The 22344-nt window shown below is 52.1% G+C and overlaps 2 protein-coding genes across 2 annotated transcripts; one reads left to right on the top strand and one right to left on the bottom strand.

The window, feature by feature from the left end:
* Nucleotides 1-1971: 1971 nt before the first annotated feature.
* SLC2A10 (solute carrier family 2 member 10) lies at nucleotides 1972-8461 on the bottom strand. Its single transcript, XM_074920247.1, has 5 exons — nucleotides 8373-8461; nucleotides 4873-6249; nucleotides 3721-3843; nucleotides 2993-3128; nucleotides 1972-2334 (listed from the first exon to the last, which is right to left on the bottom strand). The coding sequence occupies exons 1-5, from the start codon at nucleotides 8374-8376 to the stop codon at nucleotides 2238-2240; spliced, it is 1737 nt and encodes a 578-aa protein (XP_074776348.1). The 5' UTR covers nucleotides 8377-8461; the 3' UTR covers nucleotides 1972-2237.
* Nucleotides 8462-13911: 5450 nt separating this feature from the next.
* Nucleotides 13912-15457, top strand: TP53RK (TP53 regulating kinase). Its single transcript, XM_074920170.1, has 2 exons — nucleotides 13912-14350; nucleotides 14847-15457. Exons 1-2 carry the CDS (start codon nucleotides 13915-13917, stop codon nucleotides 15323-15325), a joined length of 915 nt encoding a protein of 304 aa, XP_074776271.1. The 5' UTR covers nucleotides 13912-13914; the 3' UTR covers nucleotides 15326-15457.
* Nucleotides 15458-22344: the final 6887 nt, after the last annotated feature.

Raw genomic sequence — 22344 nt, 5'->3', positions numbered from 1 at the left:
GTGTTTTTCTGAAGCAAGCAGGAAAGACATCCCTCTTACCCTGGGCTTGTTAAGCCCCCTCACCCCAGGCTGACTTACAGCTCTCTGTGCCATCGCCCACAGAGCCTGGCAGTGTCCCCAGAGCTAACTTGCCCCCCTGAACCCAACCAGCCCTGGTTGCTGCCCCAGCAGCCAGCCCCCTGACCTGGCACCGCTCCACCCGCTCTGAGGCCCAAGGGCCCCCATCTCTCCCCGTCCCCTCGCCCCCCAGGGCAGCCCCAGCGCCCGCCGCCCCGTGCCGGGGTGTCCCTCCGTTCCCACTCCATCTCCCGCCCCTCGGGGCTCCATCAAGCCCAGGGGCACGGGGGGGGGGGGGGGGGGGGCAGCGGCGCCCCTCTCCGTGGAGCGGGGGGTCGCTCTGGCTCAGACGTTGTGCCCAAGGGGTGAGGTGGGCTGAGATGCTGGTCACTGGGGGGGGGGGGGGGGGGGTGTGTCTGTCTGTCTCCCCAGGATGACACACCGGGGCCGGGGGTGCGGCGGGGGCCGGGGCAGAGCTCCCCGTGGCGGGGCCGGGGAGGCCGGTGCCGCGGTGCCGGGGTGTCCCCTCGCGGCAGACCGGGCGCGGTGCAACCCTCGGCCCGCTCCCGGCGCCGGCCCGGCGGGGTGGGGGGGGCTCCGTGCCCCCCGGCGATGCTGGAGAGGGCGGCAAACGGTCACAGCCCGGGAAGAGGAACTGCTCTTGAGCTCTGGTGCCCCTTCGCCCGCCTCCAGCCAAACATACAGAGAGGTGCGTGCAAGCATCCCCCCCTCCACCCCCCCAATATACCACCCTGATACCAGCGGCCACAGTCTGCAGCCGTCATCTGGAGGCTGGCTTTAACTCCCAGGACAGCACTGAAGCTTTTTTCCCCGGTAAATCAGAGTCAGCCCTGATACATCAGTATCACGGGCTTTTTCTGCAGGAAGAGTGCATCCGCCTTCTGTTTTACAGGTGTCCTTGTGTGCCCTGAGGTGACAGCACCTGCAGTGCATGAGGGACTTCAGAAACACCAAATTCCAGCTGCAGGAGAGGTGTGGTGGGGAGGCCAATGCAGAGGTGGGTGAGGAAGGCTGTGGGTGATCCCCATTGCTCAGGGGGAAGAGGAAAGCATATCCCAAAGGTGATCCAGGCAGAGACCTGACAGCCACAGCCTGAATTACAGCCAAGAACAGATAATTTTCCCATGGTTTTGTGCCTTCTATTTGAGACAGGGGTTTGGGCTACATGGCCACATCTTGTGTGTTGTCCCTGTAGTACCAACCAGGTGACCCAGTGTAGCAGTCACTGGTCCCTAAGAAGCTGCATTTTCAGGGCAAAACCTCAAGTTTTGGGACTTTGTTCCTTCAGGGGTTCAAAAGAGCCAAGGCTGGATATTCAGCAGGATACCTGCTCATCCCCTCTCACAAGGTTTTGGGAGTGAGTGTGGTGTTAGCTGGTGGATTTTTATAATGTATATGCCAGGGGGAGGGGTGAATTAATCTAAGAATGTACAATTCTAAGAGGTGGAAAACTTGTTGAGAGTACCAGAATACTGCATGCATTTTTGTACATGCAAACCCTGGTCACAAATGCAAACCAGGCTCTGTGTACAAAAGAAAGCAGCCAAACATGCACACGAGATGTGCTTCTACGCTTGTGTAGACCCTGGGCCTTGGGCAATCAGGTGGGTGAGCTGCTGGACCTTGACCCTTTGGGAGACAGTGGGTGAATCAGCATTCCTGCCTCCCCTAAAACAGTGTTTATCTGCATTAGCTCCCATCTCAGACTGCAGGCTTCTACACAGACATTACAGAGGGTAACAATATTAATGTATGCTGCTGAGTGTTTGACACATTCCTCCTGCAATACTGTGCTCTCTGTAAGGCATCAAGTATTTCAAGGAACTGGAAAATAATACACCTTGCTCACAAATGAACCGCACGGATGGAGAGCATTGTCAGCCAAAGTTGTGCTTTAATTCCTGCGTACAAAACCATTCATCTCTTAAATGATAGGAGATACAAACCATGAAAAAGAAAAGATATCAAAGAAAGGACACATTCCCTGCCTGGGACCTTCAATCCTCCAAGGACAGCTATCAGCATGTCCCAGGATCTAAGGCACTGTGGTGAGAACCCTCTCTGAGCAGAGTCACCAGTTAAAGGCCATGGAAAAGACCTGTGAAGATGGCACAGCCTGCTCCTCTCCTCAGGGTGATGCTGTGGGCATGTCACTGGTTTCATTTGCTGTCAGCGTGCTCCACTCTCTGGTACTGTGCGTGTGTGCAGCTTACTCCTCTTCCACGTCTCTGCTTAAACACGTTTCCTTCCCACACCCTGCCGGGCAGTAGCAAAGGTCAGCTGCAGCCGCTGCTGCTCAAGGGGAGCCATGAGCCAGGCAGGGGGTTACAGCAGTTACCCCTCCCTGGCCACCCGCCGTGGGGTGTGTGCTCCCTCCCCGTGGCCGTGTGGCTGCCCAACCTCCCTCTGCTCCAGCGATGCTTGTCCTGCCACCTTCTTCACAACCAGAAATGCACAAATAGCACTCCATCTCCCCTAGCCCATTACAGGCTTTGCATGGAAATTACTGGGTGAGAGCCCATGGCCTGTGTTACACCAGGAAATGTCTCTGCCCCAGAGGAGAAGGATCAGTCCAGGATTATTCTAAGGCTGTTGCAGTCCTGACCCGCCTGTGCCATGTTCTGGTCCTGCTCTCCTCCCCGCATCCACAAGCCCCGGTTTTTAGCCTTTTTCCTCCTGAACATCCCTAGAGCCCTCCAGCAGCACGGCCACAAGGCTCAGGGCTGTGACCTGTTGATGACCCATGCTGCAACTCCCACGCCCTGTCCCATAGGCCTGCACAAACCTGAGATATTCTCAGCTGCACTGACCAGCTTTTGCAACAGCCCTGAGCTGCCCAGTGCCACAGACCTCGGAGAGTGCTGGTGGGAAGCACCCAAAGCCAGCACTCATGCTGGTACAACAGTACACATACCGTTTCCTGGAGAACTGCTGGTCTATCTCCTCTAAGGACTGCCCTTTCGTTTCCGGAACAAAGAGATAAATGAATATAACAGCCATCACTCCCACCAGTCCATAGAGAAGAAACATCCAAGAGAAACCAATAGCATCTGCAGAGAGATTGAAGTGCATGAAAGGTCTGTTGGAGGTAGGTCGCATCATGGGATACAACGGAAGCTCATAGCTTACTCCGAGGTGGTCATTGGTGCCTGACAGGGGCATCTTATTTTGAGAAGGCTTCAAAAGGCAAGGAAGCTCCTTATCTGCAAGGCCTAGACCAGGAATCAGTAAGGGAGAAGGACGGTCCACACCAGGCTTTGCCAGAGCATCATAGCAGGAAGAAGGCGGCAGCCGAGCTGTGAGGCCCAGCAGCACCCACTGAGTGCCTCATTCGAGAGCTCTGCCAGAAAGAAATGTCATAAAGCTACTGGTATGGAAGCTGCGAACTCCATGGTTTCCTGATACTGCAGTACTACAGTACAGTCCAGTGGGCAATGTATGATTTTTATAAAACAGGTGGCAGAGGGGCTCAGGCCAGTGTTCCTGGTGCCTGGTTTTTCTGCCCTCAGAGGCATCAGGGTCACACATATTCCAGTGTCAAGTCCCCAGGGTTCAAAATGCTACTTAATCTCTAAATAGTCTGTGGTGGTCACCTTTCCTAACCAGCTGTGGGAGATAGAGGGATGGGGGATGGCCACTTACCAATAAGGTCCAGGAAGGAGAGACTGATCAGTAAATTAGCAGCCCAGTTAAAGCTGTTACAGAAGGCAAAGGCTCTTCCTCTTATCCCAGCAGGGTAGATCTCACTGAGGACCAGCCAGGTCACTGCACGGATCAGAGAGATGAGGAAGACAGTTGTAGGGGTTAAGCAATTTACTTGGGAAATGGGCAAGGAAGATTTCAGCAGGGGTTTTAAACTCTGGCTTCACCCAGCACCCGCTGCTGGTGCTGTCAAACATTCATTGATCTCAGAGTCAGGTCACAGCAGAACACTTCAAAACCCCCACACTCAGCACTCCACGGAGGAATGACATACCAAAGAACAAGCCCAGGGATCAAAGAAGAAAGCAAGGGAGTTGGTCATTCCGTTCAGGGGAGAGGGAAAAGAACTGGCATGCAAGCTGTCAGGACACGCTCTTTGTGAAGAAATGAGAAAGGAGTAGGATTAGGAAGATGATGTTGCGTTTGAGTTAAAATCAGAACTAAGCAATATATATGTTAGTCTCCCCTATCCCAGGGTTATTTTGCTTGAAATAATTTACAGGGTCACTGTTAAACCCATGAGACCTGCTCACTTATGTTTTTTCTTGAGTTAGATGCTGTTTTTTCCCATCAAGGCATTTAAAGCAATAAATGTCAGAAAACAGTAGAGCTCACATGGAATCAAAAACTAATCTCTGTTCTCATCTGACAAATAAATAATGATTTCAGAAAAAGACCAACTGATGTTGAAAAACTTTCGAAGAGGTTCCACTTCCAGTTCTGCACTGACTTTCTTTATCACACAGTAGAAGCCTCTCAGCCCTCTATTTCCTCCTCAACAGGGAGCTAGGAAGATTAAGTAGTACTTGGGGGATGCTCTGATTTTCCAATAAGCTTCACAGAAAAAAAAAAATTACAAGGGTAGTGATACCATGGGAGAGAAAGTTATTCTAGTGCTGTACCAGCCCTATAGCTGACAGAGCTGCAATGCTAGAAAATGATTCAGTAGGTAGAAGGGGACGTACTTCCAGTTCCCAGACACTGAGCTGCTTGGTAAAGCAGATACATAATGAATGTTTCAAGCAGACTATAAAGATGAGCCCAAGTTTTATTCTCTGGGTTAGTGCAAGGATATATAAATATCATACTTACTTGGTCCAAATCCAATTGAGAAGGCGCTCACGAAAGCCATCATGCTCAGCAGAGTAATCCAATTTAAAACCGTATGTTCCATCCAGGGAGTACCACCAAAAGGAGGGCCAGTGCCTCTCACTGTCTCTTCTTTGGCCTGACCTGCCAAGTCCCTTTTCTGAGTAAGGGAAGAATCAGGAACAACCTTTCTGCTTTGAGAACTGTCAAAAACTATTGTAAGGCTCCTTGTAGCAGCAAACCCAGGGCCTGCCTGGCTTTTGCGAGCACCTAATGCTGGTGGAATGGGTGACACCACAGGCTGGGAGGATACAGGCATCAGGGGGTGCTGGGTGAGGCTGTGGGATGCACTGGGGACTCCAGCTGCTTTACAGTCCCTGGCCATGGCCAGCGGAGCAATGTGGCTGGTGAGGCCAATGGTGGTGACGGAGATGGCCATCACCACGCAGCCAGCCATGAGCAGCACTCTTCTGCCAGCCTTGTCTGCAAAGGCCATTGCCACGAGCGTGGCCACCACCTTTATTGCCCCCAGCCCAACAGAGGCCAGGATGGCTGAGGAGTTGCTCTGAAACCCCACTGAGTGGAAGATTTTTGAGGCATAGCCCAGCACATTGGGCTGCCCAGTGAACTGCTGGAAGAGCACCAGTCCCAGGCCCACCAGAGTCCGCCTTCTCATGTTGTCTCTGGCCCTGAAAAGGTCAAGAAATGAGTAAAGCTTCTCCTTACAGGGCTCCCACTTTGCTGCTGCTCTGTCTTCAGTGTCCTGCAATTGAATGAGGCCCTTCTGGCAGTCTGAGTCCCACGAGCTTAATTTAACAGGGTTCACTGGGAGAAAGAGGATGCTGAGGAACTGCATGGCTGTTGGGGCAATGGCCAGCCCAAACATGTACCTCCACCCCTCATCCACCTCCGCAAAGATGTAATTCAGCGCATAGGACAGTAGGATGCCTACGGTGATACCCGCTTCGTAAAGAGACACCAGTAGCCCTCGCTGATGAGCAGCCACCATTTCTGAGACATAGATGCAGCAGGCCATGGATGAGACAGAGATGGCAAAGCCCACAGTCATGCGCCCAATGACCAGCCCAATAAATGACCTCACCAGTGTGAGAATAAGGCTGCCAACCAACAGGACCAAGTTGCTGACAAGGATTGCTCTCCTCCGTCCATGGCGGTCAATGAGGATCCCTCCAACCAGAGAGGCAAGGAGAGCTCCGATAAGGAGGGAGCTCACAAGAACTTCTTGCTTGAAGCAGCTGAGGTGGAAGTCTATCTGCAACTGCAGCAGTGCACCAGAGATAATCCCCAGCTCGTACCCAAATATCAGCCCGCCCAGGAGAGAGACTGTTGCAGACAAGAGGAGGACCAGCAGTGCACGACCTGGAAAACAAGCAATGCTAGGTTCACTTTTCTGGCACTAGCAGACAAGCTATCACCGTGCACAAGGTTGAAAAAATCTCTCCCAGGACACCCAAAGTTTTCCATCTACAAAACCATGATGATGAATTTCCCCACAGCTTACTAGTCATGTGTAGAGAGGCACGTGTAGACAGTCACACAACCTACCAGGCCTGCACCCCCTTCCACTAACTGCAGGAGCACTCATTTGGGGGGCAGAACTGTGAAAACTCTGTTAACAAAGTTAAGGCTTGTATTTAAGTGGAGGACAGTGATTTGTAGTGCCTGGAGTTGTAGGGGGGGATCCTCTGTGATCTCCCTTGATTCTAATTACAAAACCTGTTCTGAGCAGGAAACACAGCTGCTGCTATCTGATTCTGAACTGTTCCGCATTACCCTTTTCATGTTTCAGTGCACGTGGCACCATCGGCACTCACTGCAGGCTCTGCATTCTCACCCCGTACCTTACTGTTAAAAACACTGCTTGAAAAAGTTTATTTCTTCTACTTAATCTTGCACTCTCACCATGACTTGGTGGGGGTAGCCCTGATTTCTTCACCTCTCCTTCTAGAGCACATAGTGCCCAGGATGCTCAATCCAGGCACAGCCTTCTCAGGTTGGTCCAGGACTACAGGACAAACTTCTTCATGAGCTGCAAAGCTCATTGTTGCTCACCCCAAATACAAGAAGCCATTCTTTGACCTCGCCCTTCCCATACAGCTGAGCATGCAAGTTCAGTAAGTACGTAAGTTTGGCTAAAGTAAGAAAAAAGGCAACATTAAAAGCAAACCAAAACCAAACCAACCCACCCCAAACAACCCTACAAAACCAAGGTGCTTGCTGCAAAGGCTTCTTGCCCTGGAGAGAGGATGAAAGGGTGGCCATGGGTGAATCATTAGTCATGTTACGGCAGGGCAGACTGCACATGGTGCGAGAGCGGAGCTGATGTACCCGTTGGGAGCAGCAGCGACAGCAACCTCCCCACCACCACTTACAGTTTTGAAGTCACAGGTAAAGTGCATTAGCTCAGAAGTTTGTGCAGGTTTCCAGCATAGAATACTATCTGTATTCTCACATTGGCTTTGTTTAATTAGAGATACTCACAGTTTCAGTAGACTGTATGTGGAAAGAATGGGGCCACAACCACCAGACCACGGAAAACTTTCCTCACCCTGCCTAAGGGCTTTTTTTCCCCTCACAATCTGTGTTTAATAGGAAGTGTTTCTTTTCAACCTTTAATTACATCTAGCAATAAAGCTTATTTCTCAGTGATGGCTATATCTATATTTGTATTTATTCTTTAACTCTCTGTGTTGCATTTGTGTTACTTATGCCATCCCGGCTACATGCCAGGCCCTCCCACCATGTTCTGTGTGACTACCTGCGCTGCCTTCATCGCTCCTTGTGCACGTTATGAAGATAATTAGAAAAAAATATTTGCTTACTGAGAACAAAAGGCTTTGCATAAAGTGGGCAGGCCATTAGTTTCAAGCCACAAACTCAAATTAGGCACAAGCAGCCCCACTGTAAATACCCCAGCTGATTCCATCAGATTCTGCTGCATTTCCTGTTAAATGAACTCTGAAATCCAGCTTTGTATATAGTCAGTTCAGATGTAGCTGGGGAACCTGAGGACTCCTCAGACCCTCCCATGAGGACAGAGTCTGGCGGGTCCACCGGGGAGCTGTGCCCGCTCGCCGGACCTGTGCGGCTGACCCGGCTGAGACCGGAGGTGCTGGAGCCCCTCTCTGCAGGCACCAGGGGCAAGAGGCGCCCCCGGCAACTCTGCAGCGCTCCCCCCGCGCTCCCCCCGCGCTCCCCGGGGCTCCGCTCCCAGCCCGCAGACGGCCGGGGGGGCTCTGCCACGGGAAGTTACTCGTCTCTTTATGTCTGCTGCTGGAAGTGCTTAAAAAAATGGAAAGAAAGGGGGTTGGGGGGGCGGATGCAGTCCCAGCCTTTAGGAAAAGTTGAAAAGTTTGGGTTTTCTTCTTTAAATCAACCCTTTTCCTGAGGCTGGACGCGCCCGTGGCCAGCCTGGCTGCCCCGTCCCGAGCGGGACTCGCCGCCTCCCTCCCGGCCCGTGGCCCCCCCAGCCCCGCACTCACCCATGGCGCGGCGGGGCAGCCCCCCCCGGCCCTCGGCGGCGGCGGGCGCGGCTCGGGGCGGAGCGGAGCGGGGTCCGGCGGCCGGAGCGGGGCCGCGCCACGTCGCTCCCGCCCTGCCTCCCGGCCGGGCAGCCTGGGGCTTGTAGTCGCCCTGCCCGCCCCTCGGGGAGCCCGGGCGGGGGCTGGGGGGGTCCCTCGCCGGGATGTGCCGCTCGGGGCGCCGGCCGAGCGACCGCCTGCGGGCGGGCACCGCCCCGGGGAGCGGCTGCGAAGGGCCGGGGAGAAGGAGCGCGGCTCGGCCGGGGGGTGGTGGTGAAGGAGCGTGGCGGGACGCGCTGCCCTCGCCGCACCGTAACCCCCGGCCGGGGCTGGGCGTCCGGCCGCTCCACGCCGCCCAGGTTTGCCCGCTCGGGGGGGCTGGGGACGTTTCCCCAGGGGCATAGTGCTCGCTGGCCTGGAAACGAGGGTGGGCAGGGTACGGCTTTGGCTGCTGGAATGACAGCTCCGTCCCCAGCCTGTCTCACTTGAGCCGAGAAGAGGGAGCTCCTCTCCCCGCTGGCTGCAGACCCTCTCCATGCAGAGCTTCACTCCCTGGGACTAGAAAGCCCCTAGACAGCCCACGAGAGACTGACAGCTAATGATAGTTTTTAAGTGGCTCGGCTGGAAAGGAAAGATAGCCTGCTAGAAAAGTAGTGACCATTTCAAAGCTAAAAAATAAAAAGAGCATAATGGCTGAGTTTGCACTCTTTAACTTTCTCTGCTGTGGGAAAGAAAGGATCAGTGTCTCCAGTTTATCTCCTTTCCCCTGCACGGTGCTCCACCTGGCAAAGCATTTCAGTATTCAACTTCCCTTGCAATTAACATTCTCTTGGCTGGGACAGAAACCTTCCTGCTGGCATAAAAGATGCTGGGACTTGCACCTGGATGCAAGATTTTTGTCTGAGTCTCAGGTTAAACTCCTGAAGATCAATTTGTAAAACAAGGGGTTTACAAAACTGAATATGCCTAGAAGTGCTTTCAAAACACTTTAACACAACACATGCACACCGCAGTTGCTGGGCGGGTTGCACTGTGACGAAGCACATGCGTTGTTCCGAAGTCTGCTGTAACCCAGCTGGCGTGGGGAGCAGCGCAGGGAAGATGTGCTGGCACGGGCAAGGGGGTGGGCTTGCACAGCCTTCCCAGAGCCCTGCAACAGGGACTGCTGCTGAAGGGTAAACGCGGATGACCCTGAACCTGCATTGCCAGCTGGGATGGGACTGCAGGTAATATTTCATTTAATCCCTCGGTTATAACAAACACAATCATTATTCTTCTAAGTAGGGGGATACAAGTCATGTCTCTGCTCTGCAGACCAGTGGTGCCAACTCTTTGCTCCAAATGTGCAATACTGGATCATGGGATGCTTAAAATGTGCAATACTGGATCATGCATATCCTTTCAGCCTTAGTCTGCTGGATATCTTGACCTGCAGTATGGGCAGCAGTTGATGCAGTTTTGCTTTTGTTTCTTCTCAAAGTCATAGTGAGTATTAGAAGTGTTTCAAATCACCTATGTGGTCTTTAGACTAAATAGATGCCCATTCATAGATATGCTCTGATTTAAATGGAAATACAGTATGTAAAAATATCAGTTCTAAAACCTTGTACTTGATACAAGCCAACAGCTGCACAGATATCATACATGCAGTGAATAATGGCTTCAAACACTAACTCCAGCCAACAGAAACCAATGGTGCTCATAGAAGGGGCTTTTCAATAGGATTTGTAATTCATGTTAGAGTAGTTTAAACAGCTCTGAAATCACAACTGACTCTCATGACACTGAAAGGGAGAAATATCTGCAATTTTCTCTCTTCCTCAAGACCCTGCATATGAGGCCAGTTCACGGTGGGCAGCAGGCGCTACAGCTCTGTGTCTGGGCTCATATTCCAAGTTTTGGGAACACAGGCATGCTGGGAATGCAGCATGATCTTGCCCGTGATCTCTGGCCCCTGCAGCTTCTCCCTGGAGCTCAAGCTTAAACATTTTGTGTCCATTTTGTTATGAACTGGGGGAGATGTCACCCATGTGTGGTTCCCCACCATGCCAGGCAGAGAGCCAGAAATGAGCTACAGCCCTCAGCAGCTGCTGGTCAAACCTGCTCTTGGCTACGTGATCTGCAATTTGCATGAACAATTTCTTCCTTCTCAAATGATTTCAGTGTGAGAAGGAAGAAATTTTTGTCTATGGTCACTCATCATTCATTTATCTGCCACCCTATGATTTCTGGAGGCTTTCTGTTCTCTGGCAGGGCAGTAAACATTATTAGCACAGACAGCAAGGAGGTGAGGTCCTGGGGAATATAGGCAGAGCTTTATGGTATGTTTGCAAAAGGCGGCCAGAAAGGTGACATCAGTATGTACAGAAATGCAGCCGCTGTGCTGGCGCTGCGTGTGGCTGGGGGTTATGGTCCTCTGAAAAAAAAAAAAAAGAGAAAACCTGCTATGATATCCAGCAGGGATAATCTTTGGGGGAAAAAAAAATTCCTTTCTGATTTTTAAAGTAAAGTTTCTTATTGTGCCATTTGTAGTTAATGGGTATTCTGGGCCTGCTGAAGTCAGTAGCTTTGTCCCTAAGCTCCACATGAGAAGATCTAGAGGGGCTTGATCCACCAGGACTGGCTCACGCTTCATGTCTGACAGCATATTTCTAACCTTGCTCCCTCCTGCGATGCTTTCCTCCTCCTCTCGAGACTGTGTGTCTTGGCAATGCCATTTCCCCATCTGATCCTTATCTCGTTCTTGGCTGCTGGACTTGTGGGGTGCAAGGGCACGTTCCTGCTCTGCAGCCGAACAACACATCTCCAGGGCTGAGCCGCAGGAATGTGCTTCCTGAAGAGCCTGGCGCTTAAAACGGCAGCCTGTGTTCGGTAACACAACTCGGCTGTGATTACTGAAAATGTTACTCTCTACCTCTGGACTGGAGCAGCTGAAAGAGGCTTTAAAATCACAAATTAAAGTATAAATACAAGAGGAGAAAGCAGTCTGTCCTGAAAAAATGAAGACACAGTGTTCAGCAGTGCTCATCACACACTCGAGCACATTTTCTCCAATTACAGTTGACCCTGAGGAAGGGATTCAGGCTACCAAACTGACCAAACACAATTCAGTTATTGATGAAAATTATAAACCATGAGCGGGTGCCAGTGTTACAGCTGTCTGAGACAGAGCCAGCTCACCAGGCATCTGCATTTATTGCATGCTAGTTTACAGCCTAGAGAGCTTTCTCCATATGATGCCAGGCTGCACGCATTTTCTTTTATGTTATCCTAACCCTGGGGGGGGGGGTCGCTGGCAATGCCGGTCAGTACTGGTGGTCGCCCCATGGGTCCTGTTTCCTGCACATTTTAAGGATGCCTCCATTGTGGCAACCCCGGGTGCTCCCCCGTGTCCCCATACCCCTCTGGTGGGTGGCTGGTTCCTATATCCCACCCTGTCTGTAGCATTGTCTTGCTGGGGGAATTGGCCAAGATCTGTAGTTCTGAGCTGTGATGGGAGTCAGAGCTGTGAATTCACACTCAGGAGGGTTGATCCCCATGCCTACAATTTGCAGGTTGAGGACACAACCTCAGAGCCACCAAATGCCTTAGTGGGCCATAAGGAGCCACCTGAGTCCTGATGTAGACCAAATTCAGCCCTTTTCCAGTCTGTCCAGCTCTGAAGATGACAGCCTCCATCCTTAAATAAGCTGCGGGGTGAGGGGAGAGCTGCCCACAGCACTGCAGCCTGCCCGATGCCAAGGGATTGGCAGGACAGTGGGGAGGAGCCCATGGGATCTGCCTTGGTTTCCATTAGCTTAGTTTGCTGCGCTGCAATTTTGAACTCAATTACATTGTTTGTAAAAGGGGAGTTTATAAATGCTTGTCACCAGGAGAACAAAGTTACATAATTAAACAATTTACCAGAGTCTGTGGCTTCAGTGCAGTTCTCTGGGGTGATTCAGTATTCCAATAAAAATACTGGGTGATACCATAAATATTGTAAATGGCTCTAGATGGTTTCCAAGGGCTATGTCAACTGTTTATTGCATTCAAAGAGAAAAGTGAAATCACAGAGAAGATAAAAACTAAATAAATAAAATAATGGGGGAAATAAAGCAAAAATATTTTCTTTTGTATTTTGAAAGCTCTGGAGAATGTTTTTGGCCAGCATGAGAGAAGACCATCATATTTACCAGAAAAAGGAACTGAGGACAACTGTGTGCACTTGCTCATAGGTTATATATGTATGTCTGTGGGGGCTGTGCACAGATGCTTAGATAACATCAGCCCACAACACAGGGAAAACCTCTTCGGTTTTTTGATTGTTTGTGGTATTTGCAAATTCCAGCCACAGAGCCCAAGAACACATCTCTTTCCTTGGCCAAGCTGTCAGGCTCCTGCAGCCCTGCCACCATGAGGGCAGCTGAAGGAGGATGCCACAAGTGGGCAGAATTGCAGGATGGATTACCCGTACCATTGAAAACTTGGGAAGGTTGTTTAAAAGTTGTTACTCAAGTAAGATAAATATTTGCCAGGCATGATCCCACCATGCAATGACAAGTAAGCTATAAAGAATGTGTTAATAAAATATAAATGTTCTGAAAAGAAAACAAATGGTGTGGATGGGAAAACAAGGACAGAATGAACTTGTGGCACCTCCAAAGGCAACAACTGAAAACATATTTACATGGACTGGGCTGAAGTCTCTTCTGTCTTCTGAGGAACAGAAATTGCAGTATGTGCAGATCACCCAGTTAGAGTAGTGGGTTTTCAGTGTGCCATAAAAACCCAAATACTACTTCCAAGATGGTTTGTCCATGTTTTACTAACGTGGAGATGTGGGGCTTGGCTGCTCGAGGAAGGTGGAGTTACCCAAACCACCACGAGTGCCCGGTGCCAGCACCCAGCACAGCAGCCCTGGTGCTGCCCAGCGTGGGGGCCCGAGGTCACGCCGCGCCGTCACAGGCTGGCAGTCCCCTGGTGCTGTCGGGAAAACCCCTTCTCCACCCCAACCACAAACTGGGCAGCTGCGGTGGATGTGCGCGGGCTCCAGCGAAGGCTTTGGCACATGAAAGCACGACGAGCCAGCGGTGGAGCCCCGGGGGTGATGTCCTGGGGGTGGAGTCCCGGGGCTGACGCCCTTGGCCGGCGGCTCGGAGGTGGCAGTGGGAGCACAAGGCCTCACTTGCCGCCTGGGGAAGATGCACATCCAGCAGGCCCAGGGCCAGCTGCGGGTCTCTTGCACTGGAGGAACACGAGAAGGCGTCCCGGCTGGGGAAGGCTCAGGCCCAAGTCCTACCATCCTAAAGCTACTCCGCGTCCCCCCCGTGGCAGAGGGCAACAGGACTGCGGGGGGAAGCACGAAGCGGGTTTGGAGGAGGCAGCGGCGGGATAAGGCGGGCGGGCCGCGCTATAACGAGGGCGGCGCTACGGCGAGAGGGGGCGGGGCGCGGCGCGGCAGTTCGGGTGTTTCCGGCAGCGGCCGCCGGCGGGGGCCGAGCGCAGGCGCGGCGCGATGCGCATGCGCTGTGCGCCGGCGGGGCCTGCGATGGCGGCGGCCCAGGCGGAGGCGGGCGGCCCGTGCGCTGGCATGGCTGCGGCCGCGGGCCCCGCCACGGGCGTGGGGGAGGCCGCGGGCCCCGCCGGGGACGTGGGGGAGGCCGCGGGCCCCGCGATGGGCGTGGGGGAGGCCGCGGGCCCCGCCATGGACGAGCCTGCGGGCGAGGCGCGTGCCGCGGGCCCTGTGGTGGCCGAGGCGCCGCCGCCGCCGCTGCCGGGGCTGCAGCTGGTGCAGCAGGGCGCCGAGGCGCGCGTTTACCGGGGGCTCTTCCTGGGGCGGGCGGCGGTGGCCAAGCTCCGCATCCCGAAGCGATATCGGCACCCGGCGCTGGAGGAGCGGCTGAGCCGGCGGCGCATGGCGCAGGAGGCGCGGTCGCTGCTGCGGTGCCGGCGGGCAGGTGGGCCCGGGGGCGGCGGGGCCGGGGCGGCGGGAGGCGAGGCTGCCCCGACGGGACAGACACCCCTGGGCGCCTCCGTACCCCCCGGCAGCCCCCTGGCTCTGCGCGTCGTTCACAACAAACACCTGAGGGCCTTCCTGCTTCCTCCCGAAGGATGCAGCTGGTTTCGTCTCATCCCGGGGCCGCCCGCTCTGCTTTTTCAGAGTGGCCCCCTAAAACGCAGCTTGTCCTGGGCCAGGAAGCCCCTGCGCCTGTCGCACCCCAGGAGGAGCTGAGGCTCTTACGACGCTCCAGCTGCCAACTAGTGTTGAGGCTGGAGCAGCGGGGGTTGGGAAACGGGGGTTGGTGGGGGCATTCCTAGATGTGCGTTGTCGGCGGCCGGGGGTGGTCTTAGCTGCCATTTCTGCTTAAGGGTTGTGTTGGTTGTGTTTTCTTGTAGAAGTTGGAAGATCCTGTAAATTAACTGCTAGCGTTTCATTTGTTTTCTTTTTAATAGGGATTCCGGCTCCAGTGGTCTACTTTGTGGATTATGTCACCAACTCCATATATCTTGAAGACATTGTAGGCTCAATAACTGTTCAAGACCATATTAATTCTGTACAAGGGAGTGGAAATGATACCAGTAACCTCCTCGTGTTAGCAGAGAAGATGGGTGAGCTGTTAGCAAGAATGCACGATGAAGACATTATACATGGGGACCTTACAACTGCCAATATACTTCTGCGGCCGCCCACAGAGAAACTGGACTTGGTGCTGATAGACTTTGGACTCAGTTTTGTTTCAGGTCTTCCAGAGGATAAAGGAGTTGATTTGTATGTTCTGGAAAAAGTCTTCCTTAGCACTCATCCAGATACTGAAGCGGTGTTTAAAGCTCTGCTAAAGACTTACGCAGCTAAATCTAAAAAATCTGGTCCTGTGATCAAAAGGCTGGATGAAGTACGGCTAAGGGGAAGGAAGAGATCCATGATTGGGTAGAAGAGAGTGGGCTTAGGGATGGAGAAATGTCAGTACTTGAGTGCTGCAAATATGGTTATTTATATTTCCAGTTGGTTTTACTTCACAGATTGCTATTTTGATAACTGTCTTCAAATAAATACATCTGAATGAGTTGTGTCATAAAGTAACCAGAGTAATTGTGAGATGGGAGCACAGACAAGAGAGAAACAACTAAAGGTCATTTCTTTCCTAAATGTTAAATATTTCTCCTAAAAAGTAGTTTACAGTGTCATTCCACTCACTATCTTCTTTGTGTGGTTAGAATCAGAGTAATCTTTCTCAGCCTGTGGACCAGAGCTCTGTTCATGGGAGGTAAGAGAGAGCTGGGGATACCAGAGCATCTACAAAAGGTTATTAAGAAAAATAAATGTCTTATTTTTCTCAGAAAACTTTACAACGGAGTGCTTAAATCCATTATAAATGGCTCTACACATCCTGGAAAATGTTAAGAGGACCGAATTCCAGGGTACAGGCAATGCTGAAGTTCAGTGCTAAACATAAGACAGGTTCATTTTCTTCCAGTAGTAATTTTGGTGGGTTTTTTTCACTTTCAGTTGGTAGTATTTCCTTAAGCAAATATGAAAGTTATTAATCAAGAAGAGTTTTCTGCTGAGAAACTTCCACTTCAAGAAAGAAGTCTGTAAATTGCCATTTTTTGAACTTTCTGAGAGGCACTGCTTGTATTGCAATTGCCTGGTTAGGTAGGCAGTAATACTGGGGAGTTTTGGTAAAATTTTATCTATATTTATTATCTGAATTACTGTATCTAATAGTGTGAATGTAAGATGGTTCAGTGGAAAAACTTACAAACCCCACAATAGATGGGTTAGGAGCTAATCCGCCCTCTGTGTTAGAGGCAGACTGGGATGCGAGTTGTGTGCTGGGTGAGTGCGTGAGCTTTACCACATTTACTTCGGGTAACGATTTAAAAGAAACTGAACTTCTCCCTGCGATTCGCTGGGTTGTCAGCTGCTTTGTCGGGGAGATCCTCTGTTCCTTTATGCTGTCCCTCGTGTCCGAGGGAGCATAGGGAAGAGCAAACCCTGCAGGAACCCCGTTCCGTAGGGTGCGTTCCCCACCCGTCCCCGGCCGCGTCCCTTCCAGGCGGCTCCTTCCGACCGAGGGGGAAAGGCCGCAGTGAAGCAGCGCGGGGTGATGGCGGGCGCAGCTCTGCCTGCCCGGGGAGGGGGGGTGGAGGGCTCTTCCTCCCCGCTTACAGCAAAGCCGCCTGGGGACACGCTAGGAGGGGACAGGGCAAGCGGGAGCCCCGTGGCTCCCGCCCGCAGGGTGCCGTAGCCCGGGGGGAGGGAGCGGGCGCCAGCTCGGGCTGCGCTGCGGGCGGCGCCGAGAACCACAGTGCGGCGCCGCGGTAGGGCGCTCATTCCGCGCGGTGGCGCCGCCGCAGCGCCGCCGCCCCTCAGTCGCGGAGTGGCTGGTTCGCAGCCGCTGCAAGTGTCCTAGCGCGGCGGGCTGCCCGTGCCCGGCGCGCATTCACCTCTTGCCAGAGGAGCCGCCTGGGCGAGTGCCCGGCCCCGGCGTGGGGCCCCGGGTTCCACCGCCCAGCCACAGCTTTGGCTGCGGGGCCCGAAGAGCCCCAGCTCTGCCCACGAGCACTGCCCGCCCCTTGCCTGCGCTTTGCTTTTACCGCGTGGGTGCCCCAGCTGCGCTCATCCCACGTGGAGCCAGCTGCTGCCCGGCCTGGGGACAAGAAGAAGGAGCTATGTTTCCTTGCAGGAAGCTGTGGGGCTTTAGGAGCCGCTGCACACTCTCCTGCCTGCTTGGAGAGCAAATGCAACAGCCCAAGCGCCACACGGTCACTTAAAACTGTGCGCCCGGGGCTGGAGCGGGGCCTTGCGGCATGGTGGGAGCAGGTGGATGTGAGCTAACCTGTCCCCTCACGAGGCCTGATCTGAGCCCCGAATCCTGGACCCACTGAGGGGAGGCAGCACGCCCAATGTCCCCGCCTGCCATCCCCCACCTGTACAAACACCGCTTCTACTGTGTCCTGGTGATGCCAGGACTGACTTGTGTTTGTAAAGCCCTTTGAAAGAAGTCTGTTTCTAACTATCATTATGTTTATTAAAATGCAGCTCTCCCTGCGGGATGGCAGAGTAGAAACAAAGCTGATCAGCTGCAAGTTTTTATGGCCGGCACAGTGCTCTGAGATGAAGCCCTGCGGCGGAGCCAGGGTCAGCAGCCTGCGGAGAGGCCAGCCCTCTCGGGACACTGGTGCGTGGGACTGGCCTTCTAGCAGGGACTCCTGAATTGGCCTCTGCTGAAATCTGATCGGGGATGGAGCTTCAAAACAAAGAACGTTACTGGTAATGAAAAGTAAAATGTTTTCTTTTTCACCGCATGATAAAACTCCTCGTTATGTAAGTGTTACTTTTCACACATCTGTGTTACGGCTTGTTGATATTTCCTCTTGATCAGCCTGATGTGTCTGTATGGATTGCTGCAGTGAATGCTGAGCTATTGCTGTTTGAGGGTGGAAAAATCACAGCAGGTGCATGTCCAGCAAAGGACACTGTGGACCTGCAAAGTATCTACCTCACATCTTGCAGTATCAGCTCTATCACTGGTTGTGCCTATGGCAGCAGCTCCTTGGATGAAAACTGCTGATTCCCTGGCTGGTTCACAAGGCACGTGGAGTTTCCAGTCTTGCTTTGACTGAGGATAGCTTGGCTTGCTGCTGTGTTAGCTTTCAGTGCATCTGCATGGGTCATAAGCAACACTGAATTATTATTATTATTGTTATTATTATTGATGTAATTTGCCATTGCATTAATAATAATCAGGCTTTATGTCCAGTGTGCATGCATTCTCATAAGGAAAATAGGACTCCCGTTTTCTTCTTTTACATTAATAATTTATTTGCTGCAAATACAGTTTCAAGCCACCAATATTCTTTCAGAACTTGGTCTAACTTTTTACAAAGTCCTTTAGCTCGTTTGAGTTTAAAAGGAAAACCGAGAAAATAAAACCTACTCTGTTAAGTGAAATTGAAACAATAATCTTTAGAAAGATGTAAAAATGACCTTTTAGGTTAGAAACCCAAACTACTTTTTAACTCAGAGTGACTGTCCTGTTTTGTATTTCCCCCGCTGGCCGAGGCCGCCCAGCAGGCAGTCCCACCCCCTTCAGAGTGCAGTCCGCACACTGAGCAGGGTCGCAGCTCCGTGTGTCACCGGGAGAAGCGGTGATGCTCTGCTCCGGCGCACCCGCAGGGGCTGTCCTCACCCGCCTTCGTCCCCCCGGACCCTCCCGCCTGCCTCGGGGGGGCACCGAGCGGCGGGGGGAGGCGGTGTGAGGGCTAACGCCTATGTTGCACCCTGCCGCTGGGGGTCCCTCTCTGCCATCTCTAGCGCCGGAAAAATCTTTATTTTGGGAAAAATGTTCTTTCAACAGAAAATGTTTCTAATTACGGGCTGGATGGACACTTGATCACTCTGGGTCTTTCTACTGCTTGAATCTTCCTGCTGTTGAGAATGAATTGTTGTCGCAGGGGACCAGCTCCAGGCCTGCCAAGATCAGCTTCATTTCCAGGGGCTTCCTGGCACCGCCTGATCTTGTCTCACACCTGGGTATCACCCAAAGGGTCATGAACACAAGGAGTGTGCAAATAAGCTGTGAAAAGAGGAATAAAAGGAAAGAGGGAAAGCCAAATGTAGTGGAAATAGAGGCAGAATTTTCAGCATTAGGATTTCCGAGGGAAGCGCTGGTTGTTGATGGAGATGCCTTTTGTTTATTTTGGTGCCTGACCATCATCTGTGATTTCTCTCACAGGACTGCGGAGCCAGCTTGCAAGCTCGGGGTTACCAGCCTGCAGTTTTCAGTAGTAATGACAAGTTCTGTTTTGCCCACTGGTGCCATAAGTGCAAAAATTAAATAAGGGGATTTTGGGAGGTAGATGTGAGTTGTAGACCTATAGGAGCACTAAGAGGAAAAACAGATGTGAAAGAAAATACATACAAATATGGCAAGAAACAGGAATGAAGTTATGGTTGCATAATCTGGGTATGCTGTTACCATGACTTTTGGACAGTGGCTGCTCTGTGCAGGCAGTTACTGTGTGTATATGTAAAAACTGTGCATACAAGCTATATGGTGTAGGTTTTTTTGAGTGAACTTTTTTTAGTCTAGGCTTTCATGTCTGCAGGAAATTGATATTTTCCAGTTTTGCAAGATGCAAAACACTGATAACCTTTTGCAACGCTCCTCTCCCATCAGTGCTGATAGGAAACCAAGTTAGTGCAATAAAAGCATAAAAGCTCATTTGTAACCCAGAGTTCACTATGTGAGGGTCACTATAGATAAATAAAGCCTCTCCCTGGCCCAAGAGCTCTATCCCACAGTGGTCCCTTTGGGCACTACGCAGCACCTCTTTCTTTTGTGCTAAGCTACACTTACTTTGTGAGTAATGGCCCAGGAGTGGAGAGAGGTCTGGTTCCAGTGACGGGGAGCATGGGGAGGGCACGGGGAGGGCAGCTGCTGGCACTGGAAATGGGGGTGGTAGAGATGGAGTTTACAAAGAGACAAATTAATTAAATATTAATTCCCAGCTGAAGTCCTGGAAGGCCAAGTGAACCAGCATGTAGCCCCTGCTGGGAAGTGCTGAGGCCAGCAACCGCCCAGAGGGGCCGGGTGGGATGGGAGAAGGGGCTGTCCGGGCAGAGATGTGACTCACGTCTTGGAGGGAGAATGTGCTCCCGTTTCCCTCACCTTCTGCCCTGGCAGAAGTCTGTGTCTTTTTAGGAGAAAGAACAGACTGTGGCACTGATGGCTTATTATTCTTCTGCAGCCTTTTTCAACTTACAAGGTTGATTTTGAGAGAAAAAGCTTTGCAGAGCTCCTTTGGGCCAGCATGTGGCACACCCTCATACACGTGCTCCCAGTCTCTCGCTGGTGGGTATATTGGGTAAACTGGACCTGTTTTAAGCAGTTGTGTTGTTTGATGGCCTGAATTTTGCTTTCACATCTTCAGTCACCCATCTGCCCATCCTTTCCATCACGCACCACTACCCGAGTGATAAAGCAGCTTTTGCTACCGTAGCTCACCATGGTGGCAATAAGGTGGCACAGGAATCTCCTACTAATTTTTTTTTATCATGACATTTTATTCATGTTGTTTAGCAGTTAAAGAAAAGCTAGATAAAAATCCCCATAGCTTTCTCTCAGCCAGCTCTCTGCTTTCTTTTGGGCCCCAAGTGAAGGTGCGTTTGCCAGCGGGGCTGGGCAGCCGGGGGGCCAGGCGCCAGGCGGATGCCGGATCCTCACTGTGCCAGCGGCCCCCGGCAGTGCCCAGCAAAAGCTTTTGTGTCCATTCTGCTATTAAAAACAGCCGCAGTGGTGATGCTGTCACCCTTTAGCCCCTGCCCGGGATGGGTGTGGGGATTAACTGATTTGTTACTATTTGTGAAAAATTATATATATGTGCTGTTAGGGAGAGGAAAGGGGGATCCAGGGGTACAGTCCTGCCTCTAATGCTGTTGTATCACCACACTCTTCCTCTCTAATTTCTTTTTCCTTCTGTGCCATTGATTCATGGTTTTTATAAGCTGGAGAGAGCTTTCTTCAGTGGAGTCTGCTTTTTCATCCAGTGCATTTGACTCCCAACTTCTCTGATGCTCTAGGAGTGACTTGCCTTGAGGTAGTAATTCTCCAGAGAGATGATTATTTGTGAAAAGGGAAAGGTTTCTCTACTGAACATGATTTTTATACATCTTTCATATATATGTGGCCAACTCACCCAGGTTTTGAATATGTTTTAAAGCACTCAAAGGATGTTGGTGAAGTACTAAATCAGGGTGTTATTTTGCTTTCCCTTTTTCCTCCTCATTACTCAGCTTCATTTAGCCTCCAATTGTGAGAATCCAGGCAATGCAAAAAGCAGAGAGAAAATCCAGTTTCCTTGACTTTGATCTCTTGCTCGTCTTGACAGTGCATCAGCTCGGTCTGCTGTGATGTGTGCCTCTTGCTTGGGCTCTCTGCAGATGGAGACCGAAAACCTCTGCAGCACCCACTGAGATTTACCTTGGTCCAGGCAAGGGGATCCTGTCCTGCCCCACATACTCTCCCATTTAATTTCTGATGACCCTGACACATGGCAGAGCTGGCAGAAAAATCTGCCCTCAGAGTTAGCAGGGCAGCTTTTGTGTTTTCTTTTTGACTCATGATTGTAGCATCCGTATTTGCATGGGTCTGGCCTGATTATGTTAAGGGCAGTCAGGGTATAGTCATATGCTACTCGCTTGCTGGGGCTTACACTTGCGTGAGCCAAGACTTTTCCTCCTGCTTTCCTGGTAGTTTCCATGGCTCTATCCTGCTCCGCACCACTGGCCTTTTGTTTGCTTGTGTTCACTTATTTTTAATGAAAAAGAAATAAAAGTGTTTCACACGGCATTGCAAACAAATTGTTGAACTTCTGAGTCACTGGTTAAAGTGAATTGTCAAAAGCAATTGCAGATCCCTGTTTTTCTCCTGCTTTTGAGTTTTTAATGATTTGTGTCCGCGGAGGGGAAATGTTTGAGAACCAGATATTTAAACTGCTGGACTTGGATGTTGTGTTTGGGTTTGTTTGGGTTTTGTTTTTTTTTCCTAGCAATCATTTGTACTCACCATTTCTTTATCTGTAGATGCACTGAGCCCGAGTTACTAGCACAGCCCGGTGCTGTTCCACGGCCAGCAACACGCAGATGGTCACACTGAGCGAGCTCGGGCGATGCCGCAGTTCTGAAGCACTTTCGGGGCGCCTCCGCTGCCGGCCCCCTCCGGCTGCCAGAGCTGCGCGGCCGAGGCTGCGGGAAGGTGGTGCGGGGGGGCGGACACGGTGCCGGGGGCGGTGCGGCAGGACGGCCGGGGGGCGGTTGAGGGGTGCGAAGGGCGGTGTGGCGGGGGCGGGGCGGGATGGCGGGGCCCCTCCCGGCGGGCGGGGCGGCGGCGCTGCGCCCCCCGCGGGATAAAGCGGCGGCCGTGGCGGGGCCGGGGGCGGCGGGGCG

Source organism: Athene noctua, chromosome 16, assembly GCF_965140245.1.
Source record: "Athene noctua chromosome 16, bAthNoc1.hap1.1, whole genome shotgun sequence".
NCBI lineage: Eukaryota > Metazoa > Chordata > Aves > Strigiformes > Strigidae > Athene > Athene noctua.
Note: the sequence above shows the minus strand (reverse complement) of the source record. Positions and strands in the feature narration are given on the sequence as shown.

Coding starts and splice junctions, on each gene's coding strand:
- TP53RK (XM_074920170.1), top strand. CDS start 13,915: ATGCGCTGTGCGCCGGCGGGGCCTGCGATGGCGGCGGCCCAGGCGGAG. Junction 14,351..14,846: donor GCTGCGGTGCCGGCGGGCAG/GTGGGCCCGGGG, acceptor TCTTTTTAATAG/GGATTCCGGCTCCAGTGGTC.
- SLC2A10 (XM_074920247.1), bottom strand. Junction 3,129..3,720: donor CTCCTTCCTGGACCTTATTG/GTAAGTGGCCAT, acceptor ATCTCTCTGCAG/ATGCTATTGGTTTCTCTTGG. Junction 2,335..2,992: donor CAGCAGTTCTCCAGGAAACG/GTATGTGTACTG, acceptor ACTGCCCGGCAG/GGTGTGGGAAGGAAACGTGT.